This window comes from Apostichopus japonicus, chromosome 17 (genome assembly GCF_037975245.1).
Source record: "Apostichopus japonicus isolate 1M-3 chromosome 17, ASM3797524v1, whole genome shotgun sequence".
Lineage (NCBI taxonomy): Eukaryota > Metazoa > Echinodermata > Holothuroidea > Aspidochirotida > Stichopodidae > Apostichopus > Apostichopus japonicus.
In genome coordinates, this window is record NC_092577.1 from 26,984,083 (window position 1) to 27,009,054 (window position 24,972).

The 24,972-nt window shown below is 36.8% G+C and overlaps 3 protein-coding genes across 10 annotated transcripts in view; 1 reads left to right on the top strand and 2 right to left on the bottom strand.

The window, feature by feature from the left end:
- LOC139984159 (calmodulin-regulated spectrin-associated protein 1-B-like) overlaps positions 1-4,402 on the bottom strand; it is a 57,674-nt gene extending 53,272 nt beyond the window's left edge. For 6 of the 7 annotated variants that reach the window (XM_071997919.1, XM_071997921.1, XM_071997916.1 and 3 more), the window contains exons 1-2: positions 4,260-4,394; positions 1,926-2,123 (exon numbers count right to left, since the gene is read on the bottom strand). In XM_071997919.1, coding sequence (XP_071854020.1) covers positions 1,926-2,009 — 84 coding nt within the window. In that variant the 5' untranslated portion in view covers positions 2,010-2,123; positions 4,260-4,394. Of the gene's footprint in view, positions 1-1,925; positions 2,124-4,259 lie in introns of all 7 variants that reach the window. The other variant, XM_071997915.1, reaches the window with a different exon arrangement.
- Positions 4,403-5,777: 1,375 nt separating this feature from the next.
- LOC139984545 (uncharacterized) lies at positions 5,778-17,562 on the top strand. The gene is made up of 14 exons (XM_071998477.1): positions 5,778-6,088; positions 7,176-7,337; positions 9,055-9,275; positions 9,539-9,622; positions 10,467-10,634; positions 12,618-12,814; positions 12,972-13,142; positions 13,521-13,685; positions 14,214-14,329; positions 14,885-14,983; positions 15,446-15,599; positions 15,814-15,963; positions 16,541-16,664; positions 17,212-17,562. Exons 2-14 carry the CDS (start codon positions 7,187-7,189, stop codon positions 17,401-17,403), a joined length of 1,992 nt encoding a protein of 663 aa, XP_071854578.1. The 5' UTR covers positions 5,778-6,088; positions 7,176-7,186; the 3' UTR covers positions 17,404-17,562.
- Positions 17,563-17,571: 9 nt separating this feature from the next.
- On the bottom strand, positions 17,572-24,626 carry LOC139984546 (mitochondrial nicotinamide adenine dinucleotide transporter SLC25A51-like). 2 transcript variants are annotated; one of them, XM_071998479.1, is made up of 3 exons: positions 24,460-24,626; positions 23,220-23,607; positions 17,572-20,872 (listed from the first exon to the last, which is right to left on the bottom strand). In XM_071998479.1, the coding sequence occupies exons 2-3, from the start codon at positions 23,569-23,571 to the stop codon at positions 20,355-20,357; spliced, it is 870 nt and encodes a 289-aa protein (XP_071854580.1). In that variant the 5' UTR covers positions 23,572-23,607; positions 24,460-24,626; the 3' UTR covers positions 17,572-20,354. The 2 variants fall into 2 exon arrangements, with proteins under 2 accessions (XP_071854580.1, XP_071854579.1); XM_071998478.1 differs by lacking the exon at positions 24,460-24,626 and adding an exon at positions 24,196-24,426.
- Positions 24,627-24,972: the final 346 nt, after the last annotated feature.

Below are 24,972 nucleotides of genomic sequence, written 5' to 3' on the forward strand. Positions count from 1 at the left end.
GATGTCATTCACTGACCTGAGTGCTGTTACAAGGTCGTTGCAGTGTTTGCAAACTCCTAAATTTGTATCAATTACGGAGACGAAAAAACGATGTTTTAATGTTAAACTCAAATGACCTTTGCCTTCTACCAAATTCAATAGGGTTCCTCACCAAGCTGGATCTGCATAACAAGTATGATGTTCAACAAAGATGTACTTTTTTAGTTATCATGTTTACAAGGTTTTCAGACAATGACCAAGATGTTAACTTTAAATGACCTCTGGCTTCGATCAATTTCAATAGGGTTCTTGGACTCACCAAGAAAGATCTACATACCAAACTCAAATCATAACTATGATCAATGTACCTCTGAGTTACAGTTTAGAAGGTTTTCAGACTTGACCTCTGTTGACCCCAAATGACTATTGGCCTCACATAAATTAATGGGGGATGGATCCACATACCAAGCATTCAGTTAATCCACAATGAACTGTTTGAGTTACAGTCTATGCAAGCAGGTGTGACATAAGTACACACATGCCATCACCATCACATAGATTCTTTTCACCTCCAGCAAGGAATAGAAATATACATATTGACAGAGGGGCTATCTGAAATTCTGAATGTTCCCAAATGTCATAATCTAATGCTGTTTTGAGGTTTAACTCTACCATATACTACAGCCATAGTGCTACTATTGAAGCCTACAACAAGACCAACTAAAGTTACAATGTAGTCCTGTTTAACCTGTTGCGTTGTGGATTACAGTTTGATTGCAACAACTACCTGCATGCAAATAAAGGAAAACTAAGATTGGTGAGATTGTTACAACATTAGGACTATCCAGTCTTTCACCCTCCCATTATTGTAATTACTGTTTCCAGTTTGATCTGCATTCAAAACTGCTGACATATCCAATGTTGAGAGATTTATACATACAGTGGTTATGAGTGCATTCCCCTCCAACATTGCAACAATAGTGTGACAGAGGTGTGACATACCAAATGTTTCTTTCATGCCAATCATGTCATTATTTGCAGGATTACTCTAATGAAGCGGTTGTCTCTTCATCCAATCTTCTGAATATGTTGTGTTTAAGCACAGGCTTTGCATTATTAATTATCAGGGTTACTGTAGCCTGAGCAATACTGTCTGTGAACCTTATTATATTTTTGTACAGTTTTACCTACCACTGATCTGGCGATACACAATATATGGACTTTCAAATGAAACGCTAGACACCACAGGAGAGATTTAATTGTTTTGTTGGAAAGAGATTTCCTGATTATGTTATTGATCAGAAACTGCAGCAAGTAGGACTGTCACTAAATTAAACAATACACGTTCAAGCATTGTGAAGTTAGGATTGGGTCCACATTCAAAGCATCAAATTCATCCAAGTTTTATGGGTGATGTCATTGGTTCACAAGGTATTCAGACTTCAAAAGCTTTTGACCTGATATAACCTTTGACCACCCAAAAATGATTAGGTTATTGAGCTACTGTACTGTACTGTTGTTAACTTGCATCCACACACTCAAATATGACTGTTAATCAAGGTTTACTTATGAGTTATCCAGTTTACAAACGACCTTTGACTTATTCCAAAAATAACAATAGTGTTATTTTTTAGTGTACTCACTAAAGTGGATCCTTGTACACCAAGTAATAACTTAAAACTACTGCAAACATTTGGTTTACAAGCCAAGGCTATAACACAGGCACACAAGCAGCCACAACCACGCACACATACACACACATACGGTTACCATTGCAAAGATAAATGCCTTTGAAAAGGTATCAAAATTTGGAAAAGTTGGTCTTTTGTAAAATGATGTGATACTGTGATCTTAGGTTAGATAATTAAAATTAAGATTTCTTTTAATGAAATATTAAAGTATACTGAGCTTGCACTTGAATATTAATTAATTGAAGATGTTCTTACCTTTTTAAAGTTGTACTCATTCAGTGATATGATCTCAGGGACATCGTCCACATCAAATTCATTCCCTCCAGACTGAACAGCCATTTCAAGTTTAACCAAAGTTTAAATATTCTAGAGAGATATTCTGTGAAACTTGTTGATTGGATTAAAATATATACCTAAACTGTCATACTCCGACATGATGAAAGCTGCACAAACCTGTAAACAGAAACAGACAATTTAAGCTATTGTCAAACTGTACAGATCAGTTGATTCACTTTTTCTTCTTCTTCTTAAATTTTAATTTCCTTCTCCCCTTGTTTCCCCCCCCCCCCATTCACTCCTCCTCTCATAGCTCTCTTCCACCCTTTTTTCTCCACACCTTTCTTTCTTTGTCCTTCTCCAGTTTATTTCCCACCCCCTTCCCTTAATCCTCTCTTTGTCCTTCCACTGTTTATCTCCTACCTCTTCTCTTTGCTCTGTTGGTTTCTTTCTTTCTTCTCTCCATCCCTGGTCTACTAATCCCCTTACATCTATCTCTTTGTGTTCACCATGCACATTAACCTGTCTGTATTCTGTGCGTGTTTTTGTCTCTTCTGTTACTGTTACTTGTCATTTAGCCGTTGAGAAGATCCTAGAACCGAAACGTCAGGCCAACTTACTTTTACACAGGCTCTCTAGTGGATAAGCAGTTTGCTAACAGTTTTATTTATTTTTTTTATATCAAAAGAGCAGTAAGCTACAAGCATAAAATGTAAACTTGCCAACACTGCACTTAGAATATTAGCACACTACCTCATACCTACATCACTGAGTTTTCAGTGTACTATACTTTCTGTACATTGGTATAAGAAATCTGCCATTCCAACGGAATCCATACATATGCCCTTTCATATTGAAATATACTTGAGATATTAGCTACATAGGGATTTGAATTCAAATCCTGCACATGTCAAAAGTTGCCAAGACAGGATTTCCAGCATTAAATTTCAGCTCTCAGGTTCAATTAAACTGACATTAATTAGGGTTGTAACTGTGTAGCCATTCATTGCTAAATGATACCATTTAGAACAAAAAACTTGCGATTATTTTTTAGATATGGCAACTTTAATCCATCTTAACATCCTTTATATTTCCTTGTCAGTTTTTCCTTAAATGCAAAATGGATGAAGTTGAACAAATAATTGTGAGAATATTTTCAATATTTAAGCTTGAATCATGAACGAATATATACACTAGCTATATAACTATGAGAGCAAAGCACATGCTATGGACTAGCAGGGCTAGCTGCCTAATGATAACAAAGACACGTGCACTCGAAAAATGATAACCGAACACCACACTAAGTCAATGGGAAAATCTAGCCTAACCATCTGTGTATTCGTGGAAATTGTGTCACAGTTAGCTGGCACTAAAACTATTCACTGAATACTTTGTTTCACTTTGGTCATTCCATTACAGCTTTGCAGATTAAACATGACAACAATGGCTATCAGTGCAATTACATACTACCACCATCCTTCTTTTGCCAGAGATTTTGGCATAGAAAATGAACATCATAAATTATTGTGTAATTATAGTCGTTAACTACAGTTTGGTACCAAAACAAGTGTAGCATTAGAGATTGGAATGTTCATGTTTACAATGGAATGTACTATGAGGACCATGACTCTTCAGGCTTTAATAGAAACTCAGGGATTGTTAATGTTATCATTGTCATATCTTTGGTTTCCTTTCAAGGATGTTGTAAAATTTCTTATCTATTTGCTAGGGAGTGAAATATGGGCTAGCAGCCGATCGATAGTCCTAGCATGACAACACTGTGGTATTGTTACAGTTAACCACTCAGTCACTGTGCAAATCAAATTAGGCCTACGGTAGCCCCTAAGGCCTAGAATCAGCGGGGCTACTTACTTAGGGCCCAAAGGGCCAAATTAACTAAAGCTTAACTGACCCCTTAAAGTAGACCTAGACTTGTACAAGTATATTAGTTCTGCAGTATAGCTTGTTAAGTTAGGCCCTAGCCTAAATCATGTTCGTGATAGGCTTATGTTGACTAGTTATAATGTACTTTGTCAAGTACACCGGGCCTTGATGGTTAGCCTACTCTAACTTTAAGTCTAACCTACAGTAGGCCTAGCTGAGGCTAGGCTTTGAACTAACGAGTAACGGTTCCATGGTTTAAGCAACTTGGAAGACAACATTATCAAAACATAAGCCCTAACTAAATTGTTATTCTGAAGTCGTCAAATATCCATATAAAACTTGTCACATAGACCTAGCATAAGAAACGTAACCTCATCGACGCGGATTAATCTCCTATTTAGTATAAGCGAAATACTTGTAAAATCATACCGTAATTACGTAAAGTGTAGGCGTAGTCGAACCTACCCTTATTTGTGTACGCCGTCGATCGTAGGTACGGTACACATACGTACGTAACATCGATCCAGCAGTAAGATGTATCTGCTCATATATGATGACTTGTTGATTAGAAATTAAAAATTTGGAAATTCCAAATAGAGGGCGCGTTGCCAAATTCATAATTGAGGTTTGCAAGTGAAGCGGGCATACGGGCAGAGCCATGACTCTGGCATCAGGGAGATGTTACAGAACGCGCAGCCAGTGTTTCAACTTGGGTCCCCCATTTTCGCTATCATGGTACAGACTTACCAAGAGCAAAGTAGTGTTACATTTCTATGTTAACTAATGAGAAATAACCATATTCATAAGAGGGCTCAGGGTCAGGCTCAGATTCCTATTGACTGCCTAAGGAAGCCTCTGCGTAGGAGTCGGAACATGCACGATATGCATTTCTGCCAATTGTATGCCAGTACCAATTGCTATAAGTATAGTTTTCTTCCAAATACAATTAGGGATTGGAACAGTCTGCCTTCAGACCTCATTCAAGGGCGTAGGAACCGGGGGGGGCTGGGGGGCGCCAGCCCCCCAGTGAAAAATGTGGAGGGGCGGAAGTATCATTCCGCCCCCCCGGTTCGCAAGTCAGAAAACCCCTTTTTCATTTCCAAATGAGAAAAAAAATCTCAATTGCATCTGAGGCCACCTGGAAATGCAAAAAATTCCAAAGGGGAGGGGGACACCCGGCTATTAGTCTTCAGCCCCCCCCCCCCCACTCAAAAGTACCTTCCTACGCCACTGACCTCATTAGTAGTTCCAGTGGTTCTGTGAATCCTGTCACTCATATCAGTACTCGTGTCAGATATAACTAATTACTCTCTTGACGTGTGTGTGGTGAGATATTGTCCCTTTTTGCGGATGTGTCACCGTAACGAAGACGAAGATGAAGAGGGCGCCTTAAGTAAATGAAAACCTGTATTACTGTGTTAAAATAAACTCTTCCAACCCGTCAAGAATGATCACCTGTAGCGTTCATCGTTCTGGATGGGTTTATTTTAGATCACGTACAACTTGAAATTCTTACCTCGTTCTTTATAATGAACTGGTGAGTTACAACCCTAATTGACAGACTTATCATCTGGGAAATATCCCTAGGGTAGTTTAAAAGAATTTAAAGTAGTTTACAGTTTTAATTAAATGTTTTCCATACTACTACATGACAATTTAACAGACAAATGCACTCCCTTCCCGCGCCCTCTCCACACAAGCTACATATGAAATATGGACCCCTTAAGCACATTTTATAAGATTAAATCCAACGAAACATTATCTAACAATGGTGGTGCAATGTGCATATAAGGGGATAGAAATTTGGACAATTTGGCTTCATGCTGTTTTCGTTTTGAAAACGAGACTACACAAATCTTTATTCCATGTCTGTCCGGATCTCGTTATTAACGGACGTCGGTATCTTACGCCACCTGGTCCCACCCGCTCTCTATTTACATTTGCTCCCCACGTGCACCCTTCCGGTCATCCAACCTCAAATAACCCATATATTTATATAAATATATTCCCGGGTGGGAAATATTACTCTTAAAATATCCTGCTCATGGATACCATCCATTTTTAATGGAGGAAAGTTCTGATGTATCCTAGCAACGAGTCACGCGATCGACATCTGTACTACTATACTGTAGCTGTGCATGTTTGTGCGTTTTAAGTTTAGTTTGATTTTCTAACTTCACACGTACCGTATTAATTAATGTAATGAAACACACGAACATGCCAGTGAAGAGGAGAGGTGCAAAACGCGGTTGATATTGGTAAGCTGAAATACGACCAAATGTTTAAATTAAACGTTATAAAATATATACATTTTCTTCTGCAATGACGTTATGAAACTTTAACAGCGATGGCAGGTTCCATTACTATAGCCTAACATTGTAATGTAGGTTCCCGTTCTGTAGGCCTAGCCTAAATGTAGGCCAAGGTTACTGTACCAGTTTCATGGTCACAAACTGACATGAGATACCGCTTGACTTTATTTGCTTAATTTTCATTTCAATTTCACATACCGAACGTAAGAACCCCCCCCCCCCAAGGCCTATAGCTCTTTTTGTGCACATCTTGTGACAGGATAACAAAGTTAACTAAGTTTTAGGCTATAACTTAGTATAGCTGATAGTTTATACTGATAAGTGATAGTAGTACTACTAGGCTAGTAATAGTACATATCTTGAGAAATATTTTCCTCAACTAGCATTGTCTTTTCTATGTTATATCGATATAATGATCAATTAATAAGCTTCATGCTGAACTTATTGTCAGGTAAAGTTGTGTAGTCCTACTGCAACTAGGCCTAGTAAGTAGTAACAGACTATAAATCTAGTCTGATATGTACAAACCACAATGTATTGTGTTGTGGTGAAGCTTGGTGCAACATCACATGCTACTATTAGGCTTAGCATGGTCAATTAGTTAAGGCATCCAGTTAGGTGTGCACTACCCCTTCTCTTATACAATGCTGATTAATGTCACATCAAAAAATATTTTGCTTGTACCATGTTAAACCAAACATTTTGTATGTAGCCTATGTGTAATCTTAACTTCCAGGACATTTTTTACATCATTTTCCAAATTTCTGAATTGCTTCATGAAACTTCAAATCAAACAGTTTCTTCAAATCAGACAGTTTCTTGATCAACCACTTCATTTGGTATCAAGTCGTTTCAGTGAAGCTAGAGACAACTACAACAAAAACAAGGATGCTTTTGTAAGCAGTTAAGATTTAACAGGCTAATCGTATCTGTGTTGGTGGCTTGTTCATGACAGCACTATTATTCCCACCAATGCAAGATATAGACAAGTTAAAGTAGTATTTATTGATACATATTCTGATTTTGTGACTAGGAAGTTGCAGTATGACAGCCAATGGTACTGGCTCAGGAGGCACATCAGCTAACAGAAACCACCCAGTCCATGGATATCAATCTCTCATCAAAGATCAGCCAGCAATACAAAGTGCTGAAATCACAAAGTATCTCAAACAAAACTTTGTAGCACCAGAAAAAGGTAATTGGTTCTTATAAATTCAATACAAGGATCCTGTGACCATATAGGATATCATATTTCAACCTTGATCACTAGTAACTTGTTGGCATAGTTGCAGCAGTACATACATAAGTAAACATTAGGTGCATTAGGTGCTATGTTTAGGTGCTATGTTTAGGTGATCCATACAGCAGGTGACAAAGGCTGGCAGCATAGATCAGGAAACCTTAAAGGTTATCAGTATATTGGCATCCCACCACCACAGTATCTTTAAAAGGATTGTCTGGTGGCCCAAAGAAGTTACCTTAAAAAATAGTAAATAATTTTCCAAACATGTTGTCAAAGTATGAGAACGCTAATGTTGCGTTTGACAGAGAAACGATTTTTTAATCGTTATAGAGAGACATTTCAAATATGTTTTGAACAGTACAATACGTGACGTCAGCTCTGCCATAGCAGATTGCGTCATAACCCACCCTCCGCACAGTACCTATACGGTAATCACAACAAAAACAGCGTTTGTATACAGATAAATATCTTCCTTAATTTCCGGTGAAATTTCTTAAAAATTAGATATGTTTTCGAAAACTCCTTAAGCCGCCATGTACTTGATCGGTGGTTCCGTGGTCTTTGTGTAACACAAGGTAAATTTTAACAGCAGACTCTGAGTTGTTCAGGCTATACATCGCGCTATCCAACTCCAACGCGAAAAATGTTCGCATGTAGGCTATACTCTAACGTTGGCAATCGGACAGTTCTGCGAAGCCTAAGCTTCTCAGTGCTACATTCTGCTCTGACAACGATTCGGTCAATTTCTTCAATAATTTCCGGTGAAATTTCTTATAAATTAGATATGATTTAAAAAACTCCTTAAGCCGCCATATATGTAGTAGATCGGTGGTTTCGTGGTCTTTGTGTAACACAAGATAAGTTTTAACAGCAGGCTCTTCGTTGTTTATACATCGCGGTATCCAGCTCCAGCGCGAAGAATGTTCGCGTGTATAGAGTACTCTAACATTTACAATCGGACAGTTCTGCGATGACATCGATTCCGCCAAGTTTCATCTTTCGGTTTAACGAATACTTTACAAGTTTCCTTTTACTGTTAATTTGATCCGTGAATTTTATTTCAGCGATTTCGAAGAACAGTTAATGAAATGTGGTTTGAGTGTGAGTGCACTATGTGTAACGCTATACAAGTACACCAACTTAGCATCGTAGTATATACGTTCGCGAGTATGTACGTTATATATATGAGGCAATCCAATGTGCTTACACGTGAGTTTATTTGCTGCGGAATTGGGAGTGCTAACTTCAAGTCGCCTGTTTTGCCTATCTGCAAGCACTACGTCAATCACCATATTGAAGCGTTCGAACAAACGGTACTTTTGGTGAGAAACTGGTGAATTTGAAAACCAGATTTCTACAAGAAGAAAACGTCGAATGGGGACAATTTTTACATGGTTAGAAAGAGAAAAATAATAACTACAAGGACAATGTATCAAAATCTTCCACCAGACAATTCCTTTAAGCAAACACTATGGTTCCTACCAACCAGACCTCTTACAGTTGCAACTGTCTAACACTTGCTCAATTGCACACTGGCAATATGAAGCATAACATATTTTGGCATCTGATTGTAATGATTTTTCATTTTGTTTGATTTTTTTACCATGCTTTTATTTTCTCCATTTTGTGGGAAATAGCTCCAACTCAGGTCCCAAAATATCCTTTTCAGATCGAAAGTACAGCCCAGAATATGTCACTCGCAAAACCAGTACTTCCAGAGTTCTCTCATTAGATAAAGAAAAATGGAGGACTCATTTTCAGCGAAGAAAAGGCCATTTCGAAAAAGGATTCTTTACTCCCAGTTACAAGTCCTACTCATCTGTTGGTTATGTGGAACTGAACCCTCAACAACTTGTTCTTAATGTCTTTGATGACTGCTTGAATAAAAAGGTATGACATGTAGGTCAATGTAAACTTTGAACACATAGTCGTTTACTATTATTTGTTGTTTTCTAGCTCATTCCCAACCATTATGTTTTGAAAGTTTCTTTTTGCTTTTAGTTTAAGGTTTGCGTCCATCAGTTACTTTTTGTACTCTATACTTTCAAAGAGGATGTCCAATTTATTCACATTTTATAGGTATGAGTTAATAAGTCCTATAACGTGAAATTCCTCAAATCAAGATCCTCCTTTGCATTTCTTTGATAATGTAGAAGCCTATACCAGCCATTCTGACTGGTAAGCTGCCCGTCAGAACACCTCCATGTCAAGATATATTCAACAAAGACAAAAGAAAGGTAATCGTATATCTGATGTCAGTGTGAATCTAAGTGTTGAGGATGTTGAGAATAGTGATAAAGTGTTATATGGATATGTGTGTTATGGACATGATATTGGCCATGGTGTAATAGTTTTGCACTTGGTATGTAGGATACTAAGGTTGTAGAATTGGACTATACATTCATGACATTATTTAAGGTTCATTGTTCATATTAACCCTTGAACTCTTCCATGAACAGCTAGTACCATCAGTACATGTCCATCAGATTAAGATGAATAAACTGAGTAGAAGAAACTGTTTTTATTGAACTTATATACATAATCCTCATAAGGAAACTTATGCTGATTGTGATTTGTTAACTCATTGGGTCAATTTATTACAATCTCTCATTTTGCGACTGTCCATGATTCACAATGAAAGAATATCAGAGAGAATATGACAAATTACTGGAGATGTTGCGATACATGAGCAATTTTAACTATCAATTTGTTGAGACTAAAACTTAACACTGATATTTATGCAACAAAATTATGAATATTTATTTATTGTTCATCATCTCCTTAAATGATATGTATGATATAGATTAGCACAGATACAAAATACTCTACCTTTAGTTTTGATAATGCTAATGAATATTAGTAAGTGCCTTACTCAAATGTTGTATTACTAATTAGTAAGTTTATCATGTTATTATATCTGAACCATATCATCACTAATCATCACTTTATTAATGTTATCCTTGACATTGGCTCTTCATCATGTTATGAAGTTGTTACTAATTGTTATGTTTATCATGTTAATTATGATTTGACATTTTATTAATTGGTATTAAATGTTAGTTTTCCCTTTTTCCTATATAGTCTCCTAGTCACTTTCACCGTAGTTCGACAGGAGGTCTTGACTTCAGTGATGAGGAGGTGGATTCAGCAGGTTTCTCCTTCATAAAGAAGAGCTTAATGGACTCAGAGAAAGTAATGATTGCAAATAGAGGTGGACAGCCATATGATCAGTGCATGAGGGATATACAGGTGAGATATCCCTAAAGACATTTACCCATTGATGGGACGGTTATTTGATCAGTGCATGAGGGATATACAGGTGAGATATCCCTTAAGACATTAACACATTGATGGGACAGCCATATGATCAGTGCATGAGGGATATGCAGGTGAGATATCCCTAAAGACATTAACACATTGATGGGACAGCCATATGATCAGTGCATGAGGGATATACAGGTGAGATATCCCTTAAGACATTAACACATTGATGGGACAGCCATATGATCAGTGCATGAGGGATATACAGGTGAGATATCCCTTAAGACATTAACACATTGATGGGACAGCCATATGATCAGTGCATGAGGGATATACCTGTGAGATATCCCTAAAGACATTAACACATTGATGGGACGGTAATTTGATCAGTCCATAAGGGATATACAGGTGAGATATCCCTAAAGACATTTACCCATTGATGGGACAGTTATTTGATCAGTACATGAGGGATATACAGGTGAGATATCCCTAAAGACATTAACACATTGATGGGACAGCCATTTGATCAGTACATGACAGTTATATAGGTGAGATATCCCTTAAGACATTAACACATTGATGGGACAGCCATATGATCAGTGCATGAGGGATATACCTGTGAGATATCCCTAAAGACATTAACACATTTATGGGACGGTTATTTGATCAGTGCATGAGGGATATACAGGTGAGATATCCCTTAAGACATTAACACATTGATGGGATAGCCATTTGATCAGTACATGACAGTTATACAGGTGAGATATCCCTTAAGACATTACCACATTGATGGGACAGCCATATGATCAGTGCATGAGGGATATACCTGTGAGATATCCCTAAAGACATTAACACATTGATGGGACGGTTATTTGATCAGTGCATGAGGGATATACAGGTGAGATATCCCTTAAGACATTAACACATTGATGGGACGGTAATTTGATCAGTCCATAAGGGATATACAGGTGAGATATCCCTAAAGACATTAACACATTGATGGGACGGTTATTTGATCAGTGCATGAGGGATATACAGGTGAGATATCCCTTAAGACATTAACACATTGATGGGACGGTAATTTGATCAGTCCATAAGGGATATACAGGTGAGATATCCCTAAAGACATTAACACATTGATGGGACAGCCATTTTATCAGCTATGATTAGTGTGTATACAGGTGTGTATAAGGAATATACCAGTGAGATACCTCTACACAACTAAACACATTGATGGAACAACCAATTGATTAGTGTATAAGAGATATACCGGTGATATATATCTACAAACCTTAATCCATTGATGGGACAATCATTTTATCAGTACGTAAGAAATGTGTATTCATCTTTATAGTACTTTGATACTTATGTTATTGATCAGTGCATAGTGATCAAATGATATATTTATCAGGGTTAAAGGGGTATTTGGATTACCCCAAAGCATGTCAGAAACATTTTATTAACCTATCAGTATGTAAATAAATTCACAGAGGATTAATTGCAAAGCAAATAAAACATCAGAAATATGACCCGAGACAATGAACACTGGAAGTAGCTCTTTATGATAGTCGAGGACAATCACTATCTTTGCAATCATGATTTTGTGTGTTTGTGTTTATATTGAGTATCTTAGATGGAATCTTATTCTTACTATGTGTGTTGGTTCCTTATTGAGTATGAAAATTTTAGTTGTGTTTGAAGGTCCAAGGTATGCATGGGCCACAGGGCCCTGGTCAAAATATGGAAAGCCTGTTGCATGATTTTTCAAGAGTGAGGAAGAAAAGTAGATAACATTTTAGGTATGTTGATGACTTCTACTGTGACAATTGTTCAAGGTTGCCTTATTTTGGTTCTGATGATTTGAATAGACTGCAATGAAATATGAAATGGTAAATAATATCTGTGCTTTATATGGCTTCATGTTCTGTATCCGTAAACAACATTCCAGGTTTATCTTATTCCTCCATATAGGCAAAGAGAGAGCAGTCTCATGAAGATGAACAGCAGCAGTGTGCTGTCACCTTCCTGCCTCCAGCTCCAGAAGAACACATCCCCCTTGTGCCCACCATGGATATATATGCAGTGCCAATTAGCACAGCTCCTGACCCAACTAGACCTTGTTCAAAGGCAAGGGCAGCTGAAGAAGATCGGGAAAGAGAACAAGAGAGGTATATATATATATTGTATAGTGTATATTGTATAGTATATAGGTGAAGCAACCTGACATAAATACACTATTTACCAAGGGAGTTACAAAGTCTGTCTCTCCAAGAGTTGTTGTAAACAATGAATGAAGTTGTTATTTAATACTGTTGTTGTTTCCAGGATGATTTTCAACCGATCCAAGAGGTTAATGCTGGAGAGATTGAAGATGATCCAGATGATACTCAATGCATTACATAATATGAAATCTAGAGACCTTCGATCTAGGGTACCACTTTCGACAGAGGTTGTCAAACATCTCTACAGAGATGTGGCTGATAAAACATTTGTCAGGTAAATATACTTGTAATCAAACTAACAGTTATATTGCAGATAACTACAGTGTAATGTTTCATGCCTGTTCATGGGAGTATACATAGGAGTAATGCTAAGCTTCACTACAGCACTTTATGTGCCTTTGGTATTCTTGGCAGAACACTTACTCAGGTTTCATGTACACTGATTACAACCCTAAATCCAGTATGTGAAATAAATGCTGTCTTGTTTAAAACCTATGCTAACACTGCATTTAACACTGTTAATGGTATAACCTGTTGAAGAAATTATTGAATCCATTTTGTTATATCTTGTTGTGCAACAATAACTACATAAGTTCACATTTTCAATAGAAATATCATAGCTAAGTGTGTACCTTTAACTTTATTCCAACAGACCAGTCAAGAACGAGGTTCATTATTCTTCCAATGACACTGTCAACTCTAATGAGAAGGCATCGGTCGCGGGCAGAACTTCAAAAACAGTAATCCCAAGTAAACTGTCTACCCTTGGCAGAAACGATGGCTTGGTTTCAACTACACCTACACCTACGTGGAGAAAGTTAGTATTTTGAACTTATTTCCATTACAAATCTAGGATTTTGTTTGTTTCCTTGTTCAATTTGTCCTAGAAATATCTATTGATGCTTGTGATAATTTATGGTAGATCTCATCTGGCTATGTCCATGGAATCTCATTTATTGTCATATAACATGAATTGTGATCAGAAATAAAGAATGGAATGTGCATAAGATGTTAATATTTGAACAGATTGTTAATGAATCATCCAATCAGAGGTTGGTAAATCAAGTGCTGATAACTAAAACAATGATAGGTTTGTTAATTAATCTAAAATTGGTGCATGATTAATTATTACAATGTTCACAGTGAAGTCAAACCATGATGTAAAATTGCTAATGCTATGAATCATCACTATCCAGTACTTGTTTCGGTGGTAGTTTACAGTATGTAATTGAGACTCTGTTTGTGTCCACTGTGAAGAATGAGTGGGTTGGTCAAACGGTCTTGCCAGTTTGAAGCTTATAACTGAATCTTTCATGCTAAATCTTACTTCTTTTCTTTATGTTAGACACAGACAGAACATCATTCACCATAGAAAGGAACTTAGGGTGGAGACTTGGGAGGATTTAATCACTTTATCATCACCCTCTAATGTGGTTCACAGGAATAGTGTCTTTCCTAACGGTGAGATAGCTGTCTCCTGCAAAGGATAATTACAATGTCCTGTTTCTAATTCCTCTCTTGCAGTTTCACAAAAATTAGAACAGCTTAAATACTATTATTAACACAGTATTATTTTCTTTTTATATATTGGGCAGAGGAAATGGTTGAATTTAATCCAAACGAGAGTAGCAAGTGAAATATATATATTACGCAGCAACTTTCATGCACTCAGTTATGGTCACCATGAATTTTTGTCAGGCTGTCATCACAGGGCCAGACAAAGAAATACAATTTACATAAAGTGTAAAATAGTACACTGGACAACCTTAGCAAAGAATTCAGGTTTCAATTCAAATTATTTTCTGCAAATCTTGTCCATGATCTGTCCTTTGCTATGATAACATTGCAGCATATAATAGTGTATCGTAAGCTGTTTGTAACACAGTCAAGAGTATTTGCTAGCGTCTAATACATAATACAATACTTAAATAAATATCCATTTTGGTTCATAAGACCTTAAAACCTATTTTGCCAACATGCAAACTTAGTTTATTCAGTTTCTTTTTCGGTTTACAGTCACCAACATGGTTGGAAGGTTACTTGGACCTCATCGTCATGGAGATTCTCAAAAGCTTCCTTTTTGGCAAGCGATAGGTCTGGTTAATGAGGACACAGGTGAGTTGCATCAGTGGTACTTTAACAGACATATAAACGTCAGTAGATATAGATTACCCATCTATAAGTAGATCAGGTTCTTATCAATTAATAACTATAAACTAAAGTAAGACAATGATTTGTTAGTGGGACTACTATTCTTCATAACCTATCACCAGGTATCAAATTAACATGTTTGATAAATGTCGGGAAGACTCTTAAAAATCATAAGTCGTCAAGATGGTACACACAGGAGTATCTTCAGTTTACTGCACCAGTGAAACTACTTCAGCCCTGTTTGGCTAGTCCTTGTTTGCTTCATTTTGTTCCTAAATCTCCTAGACTTGAGACTCAAATGGTCACCAAGTACTGTCCTGTCTGTTTTAACCCATGTCAGTAGATGATAAGTAACTGCATAGACAGATAAAAGTGGATAAATAATAAATGTGACCAGCCGAGGGAGGTATTTTTTCTTGGTTTCAGTGGAAAGGCCACCTGTCACTCATAAGGGAAAGGGTGCATCATCTCGTAAGCATCCAGATCCAGAAAACACCCTCAAGTCTCTGATTCAGAACTTCACTCGAGTTAAAAAGAAAATGGCCAGAGAAGTACAGAGTGATCTTGAAAAATTAATCAGGTATGAATGATTGCCCTTGAATTAAATATTTAATAACTCTCATGTAAAGAAGGATCTTCAATGTTCATGACAAATATTGGTAGCATAAGGTCTTCAGGCATGTTTTTTCTTGCCTTATAAATTCAGTATTTTGGGGGTTGGACACCTTGGCATCACTTCATAATGCACAAGTTTGGGGGCAAATTATAACATTCGCTCGCTTTCTCATTTCCAGGGATAGACACAGAACTTTCAGACAGAAGTTTCAATGCCTAAATAAAAGTCCACTGTTTGAGAAGACTGTGCAACACCTAAAGGGAGTGTCTACACAACCAATGCCAATGATTGTTGAAGACACAAACACAGAGATAAAGCCCTCCAAATGGTGAGTAAAGTCTTACATGGCTAATGGTGATAGCAATTTGCTTACTGTAAGTTTACTTTCTCATAGACTTAAGTATAAAGAGTGTATGATAATTACTAAACCATTTAAGGGATACAACCTTGAACCTATACATCTTACAAAAATAATGTATATCAAGCAACGATTTAATATGTTGTTTATCAAGAAGCAACTACAAGAGTTATCACCAAGTTTGTTTGTATGTTGTTGTCAACGCGAGACATGTTTCTTGCTTTCAAGTTACATGATGATATAATGCACTTATGTAGCACCACAAGATAATATTAACTATTGCTAAGCCTGTTTCCATATACCATGTTGTTCATGCGATACTTTTATGCAGCGTGCTTGCAGAAATTTGTTTGCATCGAAAATTTAGATTTGCACCATGATCAAAAGGAATTCACAGATATGTCCATCCCTTCTTCTGGTAAGAAATAAATGACACCGAAGTTAATTAATAACTGTATCACTGGTCATATTTCTTGATGGTGATCCTGCAAAAGTCAGTGTTCATGTTAAGTAATTCATGATTACCTTCTTGATAACTGATTTGAAGGTTTTTAGACCTGAAGTCTGGAGCAGAGAATATTGTTGGAAAGGACGATAAAGAAGTCTGTTCAATGCTGCAGCAACTCTCACGATTCTCTTATGAAGATGCAAAGTCTATACCAAATGCAAAAGTAAGAAACATAAACTCAAATTTTAAACAGTTTTTAGAATGGTTTTAGTCCTAGAAGGAGCACAGTACATCGTCTTTTCTCTGATTACATTCATGCAGATATTTTCTCTTTAGGTTTGTGTTGAGAACTCACATTTTTGTAATGTAATCATACCTTATTGATAACAAGGCTGTTTGATACTTTTACCAGCTTCATGTTTGGCACCATTGATATATTTAAACAGGCGTTTTTGAAAACTTTTCCAAACCTGTGCTATGCTCAAAATACGATTTAAAAGATCAAACTACGATATCCTTGTTAACGACATGAATATTAATGAGTACATGGTTTCATTAAAATTGATTCAGTTCACATTTACTTGCCCATATTTGTTCATAACACTATTAGTTACTAGTTAAATGGAACATCATCTACTAGTTGTCATTACATGAATTGACTTTGCAGGCTAATGAACTACATTGTTATGAGATGTTGTATAACATTGAATATTGTAAAATTGAAGACAACAACTCTGAAGTGTATCTGACTTGATTTGTTGATTTGACAGGAGAAGCTTTGTCTGTTGGTGATGTCAATGCCAGCCAGTCATCTCTTGACTATCCCAGCACAGCAAGCATTGAAGTATGTATTAGATGAGATCCTCTGGGCATCATCTGAATCTCTCTCCCAATGGCTAAACCACCGTAAAATACCACTCATCCTACAAGAACCATCATCATCATCATTCACAACACACTAGATACACACCAGCAATCCAATCAAGAGTCCGAAAATAACTTGGTTTATCAATCAATTTATTGCAACTTTGTTGAAGCCAACCTTGAATTTGCATTGAACAGTTCTTTAAAATGTTAATTGTATATTGCAGAAGGTAAAAATAAAGACTTTTTCAATTTGACAGCTAGTGAATACATTCCTTTCATGTGTAGTTCTTGATCTTTTCATTAACCATACTCCATATCCCCCAAAACTTACTGGTTTGGGGATTTACAAGCGACGATACTTACCTGAATTTTAAACTTCTCCATCTTTTACATTATACTTGTATTTAAGGAACTGGATAACTCAAGATAACATTGAATGGAAGCTTCCAGCTATGCACAAGACTTGTGCATTTTCAAAAGTTAACCATAAGGAGATGTCAATGCATAATGAGATGGGATTTGGGGTAAGATGATGACAATAGAGGTCAATTCATTAAGTAATAATCAGGTCAGAAACAAACATCTCCTTAACTCTAACATGGTTTACATTGACACCTAGTCCTTCTACTCTACCTCTATGGTAAATGAGAGCATACAATCACAATGAGCAATGAATTCATTATGAGAAACCTACAAACAAGTTAATACTACTTTGAGCCACAGCAGCTTTCTTGATTAAACCTGCTTAGCCAGTGATATGCACTCTGACTATAATATGACCTCTCTTTGTAAAGTAACAAAACTTTTTTGGGTGAAAAAGAGCCCCACATTGTACTAATGTGATAGAAGAGGCTGCTGACTAGTAAGAGATCACAAAGGCCAAGATCAACACAAACTTGATTTCTTTTCTTGTTGTAAAAGAGGGCACACCATAACTTCCATAAACATACAGTATGTCTGAAGAAGCACATGTTGAAATATTGTTGTTAGTTTGAAGGAAAACATTGCCAAAAAAAAGAAAGCATTCATATCCCTCTTTTGACTTACAAATTAAATTGAATATAGGTGTTAAATTGTAGAAACTTTAGTCAGAGGAAATAAAATTAGGATGATCAGAAAGAGAACAACTGCCAAATGGTGGTTGTCTCTTAAAAGAGTGTTTTGGTTAAACCTTTGCTGAAATCTATTTAACACTATTAAGAGATAACATCATTAGTAATCATTTAACTATTTAAATTTAAGCTATGCCCAACCAGAGTCCTGAAACGCTGATAGAAAAATCAAGTTGTCTGATTACAGGTCCAATCTGTGTAACAATTTCATGAAAGTTAGAAAATATAAAGAAACCAACAGAGATTACTTATTTAAACCAAATTAGACATTATTATAACATATGATTTACTTATTTTATTAGCAGTCAGTTGAACAGGCAAAACCTACTGGCAAGAATCTTGGTCTAAATTGACATATCACATTTCACTACAGTGGACATTGCTATTGTAGCAACATGTGTCTACTCTACCCAAGTTATTCCAGTAACCAGACTTGATTCAAGGGAAAACTTATTTGCAACTGATAACTATGACCAAAGACTTCCATATGCTATGCAGAAAATATGATTATATCAAGTATATAACTATATAAATAAAACTATAAACTACCAATCACCATTAATAGTTAAGTACTTTCTTAGAACACCAGAATCTCTGATGTGGGGTATGAGGGAGGAAATAACATCACTAAATATGCAAAGTGTAGTCTGTGTATGTCTCCCCCGGCCTGCATATTCCTCACTGGTGGAAACAAATATCTTTGGTCAATTGTTTGCTTGGTTATAAAAGGAAGAGCAGTTCCAGAATTCAAAATTAATATGAGGGGTGGGGAGGGGGAGGGGGTAACTGTTGATTCTCTATACCCACTTACCAAGTGTGCTACCCATTCTCGTTAATGTTTCCATATTATCTGGGGGTGCAAGAGGGGGACAAGAGTCCTCCCAGCTGAACAACAGCAATATCAAAAGTTGGTACTTAATAACCTTTACTTCAAAACAGAGAGATGGCACACTTGCTATTCTGAAGTAAAGTAATCACTAACCTACAAATACTCATGGTACATTGTTGACATTAAGCAGTGTACTGTATAGGGTCATTGAAAGGAATTGGTATTGTGAGTGATTTGTGACTATGAAAAACAAGATGGCAACATGGGCCTTTAAACAGGAAGCCAGTGTACATCCTTCATTCTATTACTAGCACCTCAAAATATATCAGCATAGAACAGTGCTACGTGTACATGAGCAGCCTTGATATCTTATACTAGTTAGTAAGCACACCATAAAATATATTAACGACTAATCAATGCATATTCAGGAAACATGAAATAATCATCTATAACAAGAAACTTTGAAAATAAAACTGGAAAATGTTTAACCATCTGCACCAGTTTGAATGTCATAATGCCCAAGTGATTGTTAATGATCTCTGTTGTAAATTAATGTCCCTTATGGGAGGGAGGGTAGGATTTAGTACATAGAATCTTAATATTGTGTACAAAACAAGCAGAATTATAGTAAGGAATAGGATATTAATACCCTCATGCAATATAAAAGTAGTGAATGCAATGCATACACCCAAAGCATCATCTGGCTTTTAGAAATGTGAATTTGTGAACCAGTTTTATTTTCCAATTTGAACACTTCCCAGTGTAGGTGACCAATCTGCATGTATGTACAGTATGTCAAAGGAAGACTAGTAGCAAAGTTTCCCTGATAAAATAGAGCAGGGTAAAGATGACCCAAACTGATGGACTTCACATCCAGTTGCAATCCTGAGTCATTCCTTTGTTGCCAATAATAACTGACATCAAGACACACGTAGGTACATTTGAGTCCGACTCTCAAAACGGGAAAGTTCTACAACAATCTTCCTTTACCAAAGTTTTGCTACCTGAGATGTTTCTGTTACCAAATAATCACTTGGTAGTAAGTCCATGCAATCTTTGTGGTTCGTGATACCCTGCTTCACATATTTGGCTGATGAGACAGGCTTCAATCTTGCATAAAGCAATTCTTCAATATTTCATATGCTGCATTTATGATCCCCCATGAGATCAATGCTCTGCTATAGTTCAAATGAACACCTAAAAACATATTCCTTAATCTGCAGTTCCTTTCTTTGTATATTTGTTTAAAAGTGTAAACAAATGACCTAAATTCCCCTCCAATTTTTGATTGCATCCTTGACTTGACAACATTGACTGGGTACCAGACGGTGCTTATAAATGCACCTGTCACTGCACCAGCCACAAAGTCATTTCTCACTTTTCTTGCTGAGGTTTTTGCCTCTGGTAACACAGAGTTAACTTTCCCTCTAAGACTAAAAAAGACAGCATTGCTAGGTCCATTGCGTAATAAGATGGCAGTTAATCCTCGATAATATTCACCTATACCATACATCCGCAGCACCCTGAAGGCATGAATTGTGTTTGAGAATCTATTAGCACGGCGCTGATCCTGCAATATTGTCTGGACTCTTTCAAAAGGAACCAAAATAGCCTCCGTTGTTCCTGCAAGATAGAATATGAGAAACTTTCAAATTCTGTTCCACATTAAACAAGTAAACTATATACCACTTATGTCATATTAATTTCCAATGCTATGCACTACTTCTAACCACTATCGAAAAATACAAATGTATGCATAAAAGCTTCAAATAATACCTATTCATAGATAACACATGGGTTCATTACAGTTTCAAACCAAATCAGGTTCTGGGCAAATGAAGTACAGTACATTGATTGATTGATAAAGAGCTGATGGGTCAGCTCAACGTCAATCACTCGATATATGCAAGACCAGACTCAGTGCATTTCTCAGTCTGAGGTATTTGTCCTCTGACTCATAATGACTACAGTAATTACACTTAGCCTCAGATATGAGGACTTGATGTCTGCAGGCAATTTAACAACCAACAGAGACTCAAACTTTTGGACATTGACTGATTTCTACTTTGGTTGAAATACGGTAGTTCTCAAAATCAACTCTACGTCAATTATCATACTAAGTCTTGTACAGAGTCTTAAAATGTGACTTCAGCAGAAGACATTTGCCTTTAGTTTCCAATCTGCTTCATATACCTTCATGAAACAATTGCTATACATATTATTGATAAACTACTGATACATGGAGATAATAGGCTTTCTGCACAAAGTGTGTCCAAATACCAGAAAGCCAACAGGCTTTGTGATACAGGCATTGCCAAATTTTACATGAGAACATCTAATGTAAAACTGCACACACCATTTTCCAAGTTTGACCTCACATGACCTTTGACCTCCACAGAAAATTATTAAGGGTTTTCATAATCACTAAGGTACTGTAGATCCACCTGCAGTACAAAGCATGAACTTCATCGAACCTTTACATTTGGAGTTATCTTGCTTACAAGGTTTCAGACTTCTGTTGACCTGAAATGGATTTTGAACTCCAAAGAAAAATATAGCGTTCTTGTACAGTCAATTGACAGGGGCAGATCTATGTGCAAAGTACATAAAGTGTTAAGTTCATCCAAACTTCACTTTTGAGTTATTACGTTTACAAAGTTTTGAGACTTTGACCTCAAATTACCGTTGACCTTGACAAACCAAGATAGGGTTCTTGTACTAAATAAGGTGGATCCACATGCCAAGAAAATATGATGTTTATTGACCTCTAATTATTGTGGAGAATGAAGAGCAACCGAAGTGAAATGAAAATGCACAAAGGAGTAGAAAAAACTAAAATCGGGGCTAATTGGAAACTTCATAAAGACTTAATGTACAAGGGCACAAAACCTAGCATACTGTAAGTTGCAAGAAAAAAGTACCTATGCATTCCATACATTTGTGAACAACTGTCACATGATCACTGCTGCAATAAAAGAATCTAGGAATTCATTGGGTGTACTGTACTCCTGGTTTTGCACTTGCCTTCCTCACACAAATGATTTGGAAACAAATGCAATGACTTGCTCAAGAAGTCATACTCAATACCTTAACTAATCCTCCACAGGACCAACAGGCTGATACGTCTTTGGTTTCAATTCAAACTTCGTAAAAAACAATCAAAATATTGGCAAATAAGTTGTTTACTTTGGGCAGATTATACATGTTATACTTCAAGGAAAAACAAAACGTGGGTACTGCAGTGTAGCTTAAAAAAAGGTTTCTATCACTTTCAAGATATTCACCTAGACACAATATGCTTAAACTCTGGAATGCCCACTTGAAGGCTTCAGAGATGATGACATCATCTCCTCCTCAATGCAGGCCTAGATGTGAATCTAAACCCATTGTTTCATGAATTTTAATCATAAAAACAAATCAAATATAATTTTGTGGAGTTGAATGGAATTAAACAAATAATGCCTGGATGTGTCATTTCTGGCCATCTAGGTGTGGTTTTAATGAAATATTTCCTACTGTGTCCAACCATGGTTGGGCTGCATTGCAGTGTATACAGTGTCCTGGAAGTTTTCACCAATTTTTGGTAACGCTATGGTTGCCAAAAGAGTAGCACTAGACTTAACACTGCAATGCCGCAAAGATAGTAAAACTGAGGAAGGAATAGACACAGACATATTCTCAAACTAATATCTATATTGGCATAACTTAATGGCACTCTAGCCATGTGGAACTGTTCCACAAATTATTTTGCCACCCTCCCTCTTCCCCCACCCTCCCTCTTCCCCCACCCCCACGACTATAGGTATGTAATTCGACAGTCATGTATCTAGACAAAGCTTGAAGATGTGGACCAATGTGAGCCTTTTAAAATCCTCTGAAGTTCACATTTTCATCTTTAAACTTCAGTTTCGGGTTAAGGAATGTTATTTAACAATGTTTAAACTTTTTCTTTAAAACAAGAAGGTGTTACCTGACAAAATGGCAGCAGCATGAAGAGTTGCTGATTGAGGAATGAATGGACAGTTGCTACGTAGGATCCTTGAATATTGATCATATAAGCCAAACATTAAAGAAACTGAAAATGTCTTCTGAAGAAGAGGAGGTAGGACTCCTCTGTACAGCTGACTCAAGCCCTCCTTCTTGACTTGCATAAAAGCACTGTTGCCAGAGATCCCAAAAACTTGCTGTCGAAATATGACTTTGTGAAGAGGGAAGGTGATAATGATATTGAAGAAAGCTGCGCCCCCTCCACAGGCATATTCCACCCAATCTGGTGAGTGATCCATCAAGGGAACTGTTACATCCTCTCTAGAAGACTCCATTAAGACTTCAACAAACTGGCCAATTCACCCATAACTCTGAAAGAAATATAGCAGCATGGAATTGGGCATACCAAATGAAAAATAGACTTGAATTAAAATTGTATCTGTTAAAAGCCCATGACATGTGTCTAAGTTTAACCAAAATGTGAAGGCTTTCACAGTGAATCCTTGCCAAATTCTATAGATGAGAACATTTAAAGCAAATCATGTATATACACTGCACACAAAGTTCTTACAGTACTTAACAGGGTGGATCCATGTAACACTTGAGTGTGAACTTGATGTCCTCAAATTTTTTTGACCAAAGGCCAAGATTTAGAAGTACTCATAGGTCTACACATGACCATACAGTAGTAATATACTGTAGGCCGAGAGAGTATTTCCAAAGCTATTATCAATCTGTCCGTTTTCATGCGATATTGATTCTTAACTTACGACTGGCCTACCGACGATTATCTGTTGATAATGATACGAAATCGTGTGGAAGAAAAAAATAGAGGTAGCCTAGTTATCCAATAGCGCAACTGGTCCATGAACAATGTGCGTGTAGCGTTACAACGAGAAGTTGTATGTGTGGTGTGTACCTAGGTAGGCTAGTCCTTATAGCTTTATGGGGACACTCACCAATTGTTTTCAAGTAACTTTGATGAAAGCTTAAAATACAAATCACTTCTCAAATCTCTTCTTAGTGGATCGAGAGTTGCCCGTGCAGCTATGTATTTGTGGCCGTCACCCTTCTTGAGAAAGCTATGGTGTATCGTATTCTGTACCGTATACCACGATACGTGAAGGGAGCAGACAGAAGTGCAATGTGATACATACACTGCACCGACAGTACTCTAGCTCCTAGTACATCGAATTTAAAATGTATACGCCGATGTAACTTACCAAAGAGTTTAGATTGATGACTCATATACCACTACTTCTTACACACAACAACGTGAGCCAATGCACGCATATGTACGGTTTGGACAAAAAAAGTTCGTATACACTAATGAACCCAACTTGCCAGCATCGACGACTGTTTCGTGAAACTGCTTCGACCTATATCTACGATAACGTTTCAGTCTTCTTCTTTTTTCGTTGGTCAGTACGGAAGCGTAGAAGGCACATGGTGATGAAAGAGAAACAAACTCGTCAAAAATGACAAATTCAGAAAAATGACGTTTTGCCGAGATACAACAACTCAAAACGTCAATTTTCAGATTTTTTTTCATTTTGACGAATTGTTGTATTTCGGCAAAACGTCAATTTTCAAAATTTTATCATTTTGATGACTTGTTGTATCTCAGCAAAACGTTAATTTTCAAATTTTTGTCATTTTGACGACTTGTTTTATCTCGGCAAAACGTCAATTTTCAGATTTTTGTCATTTTGATGGGTTGCTGTATCTCAGCAAAA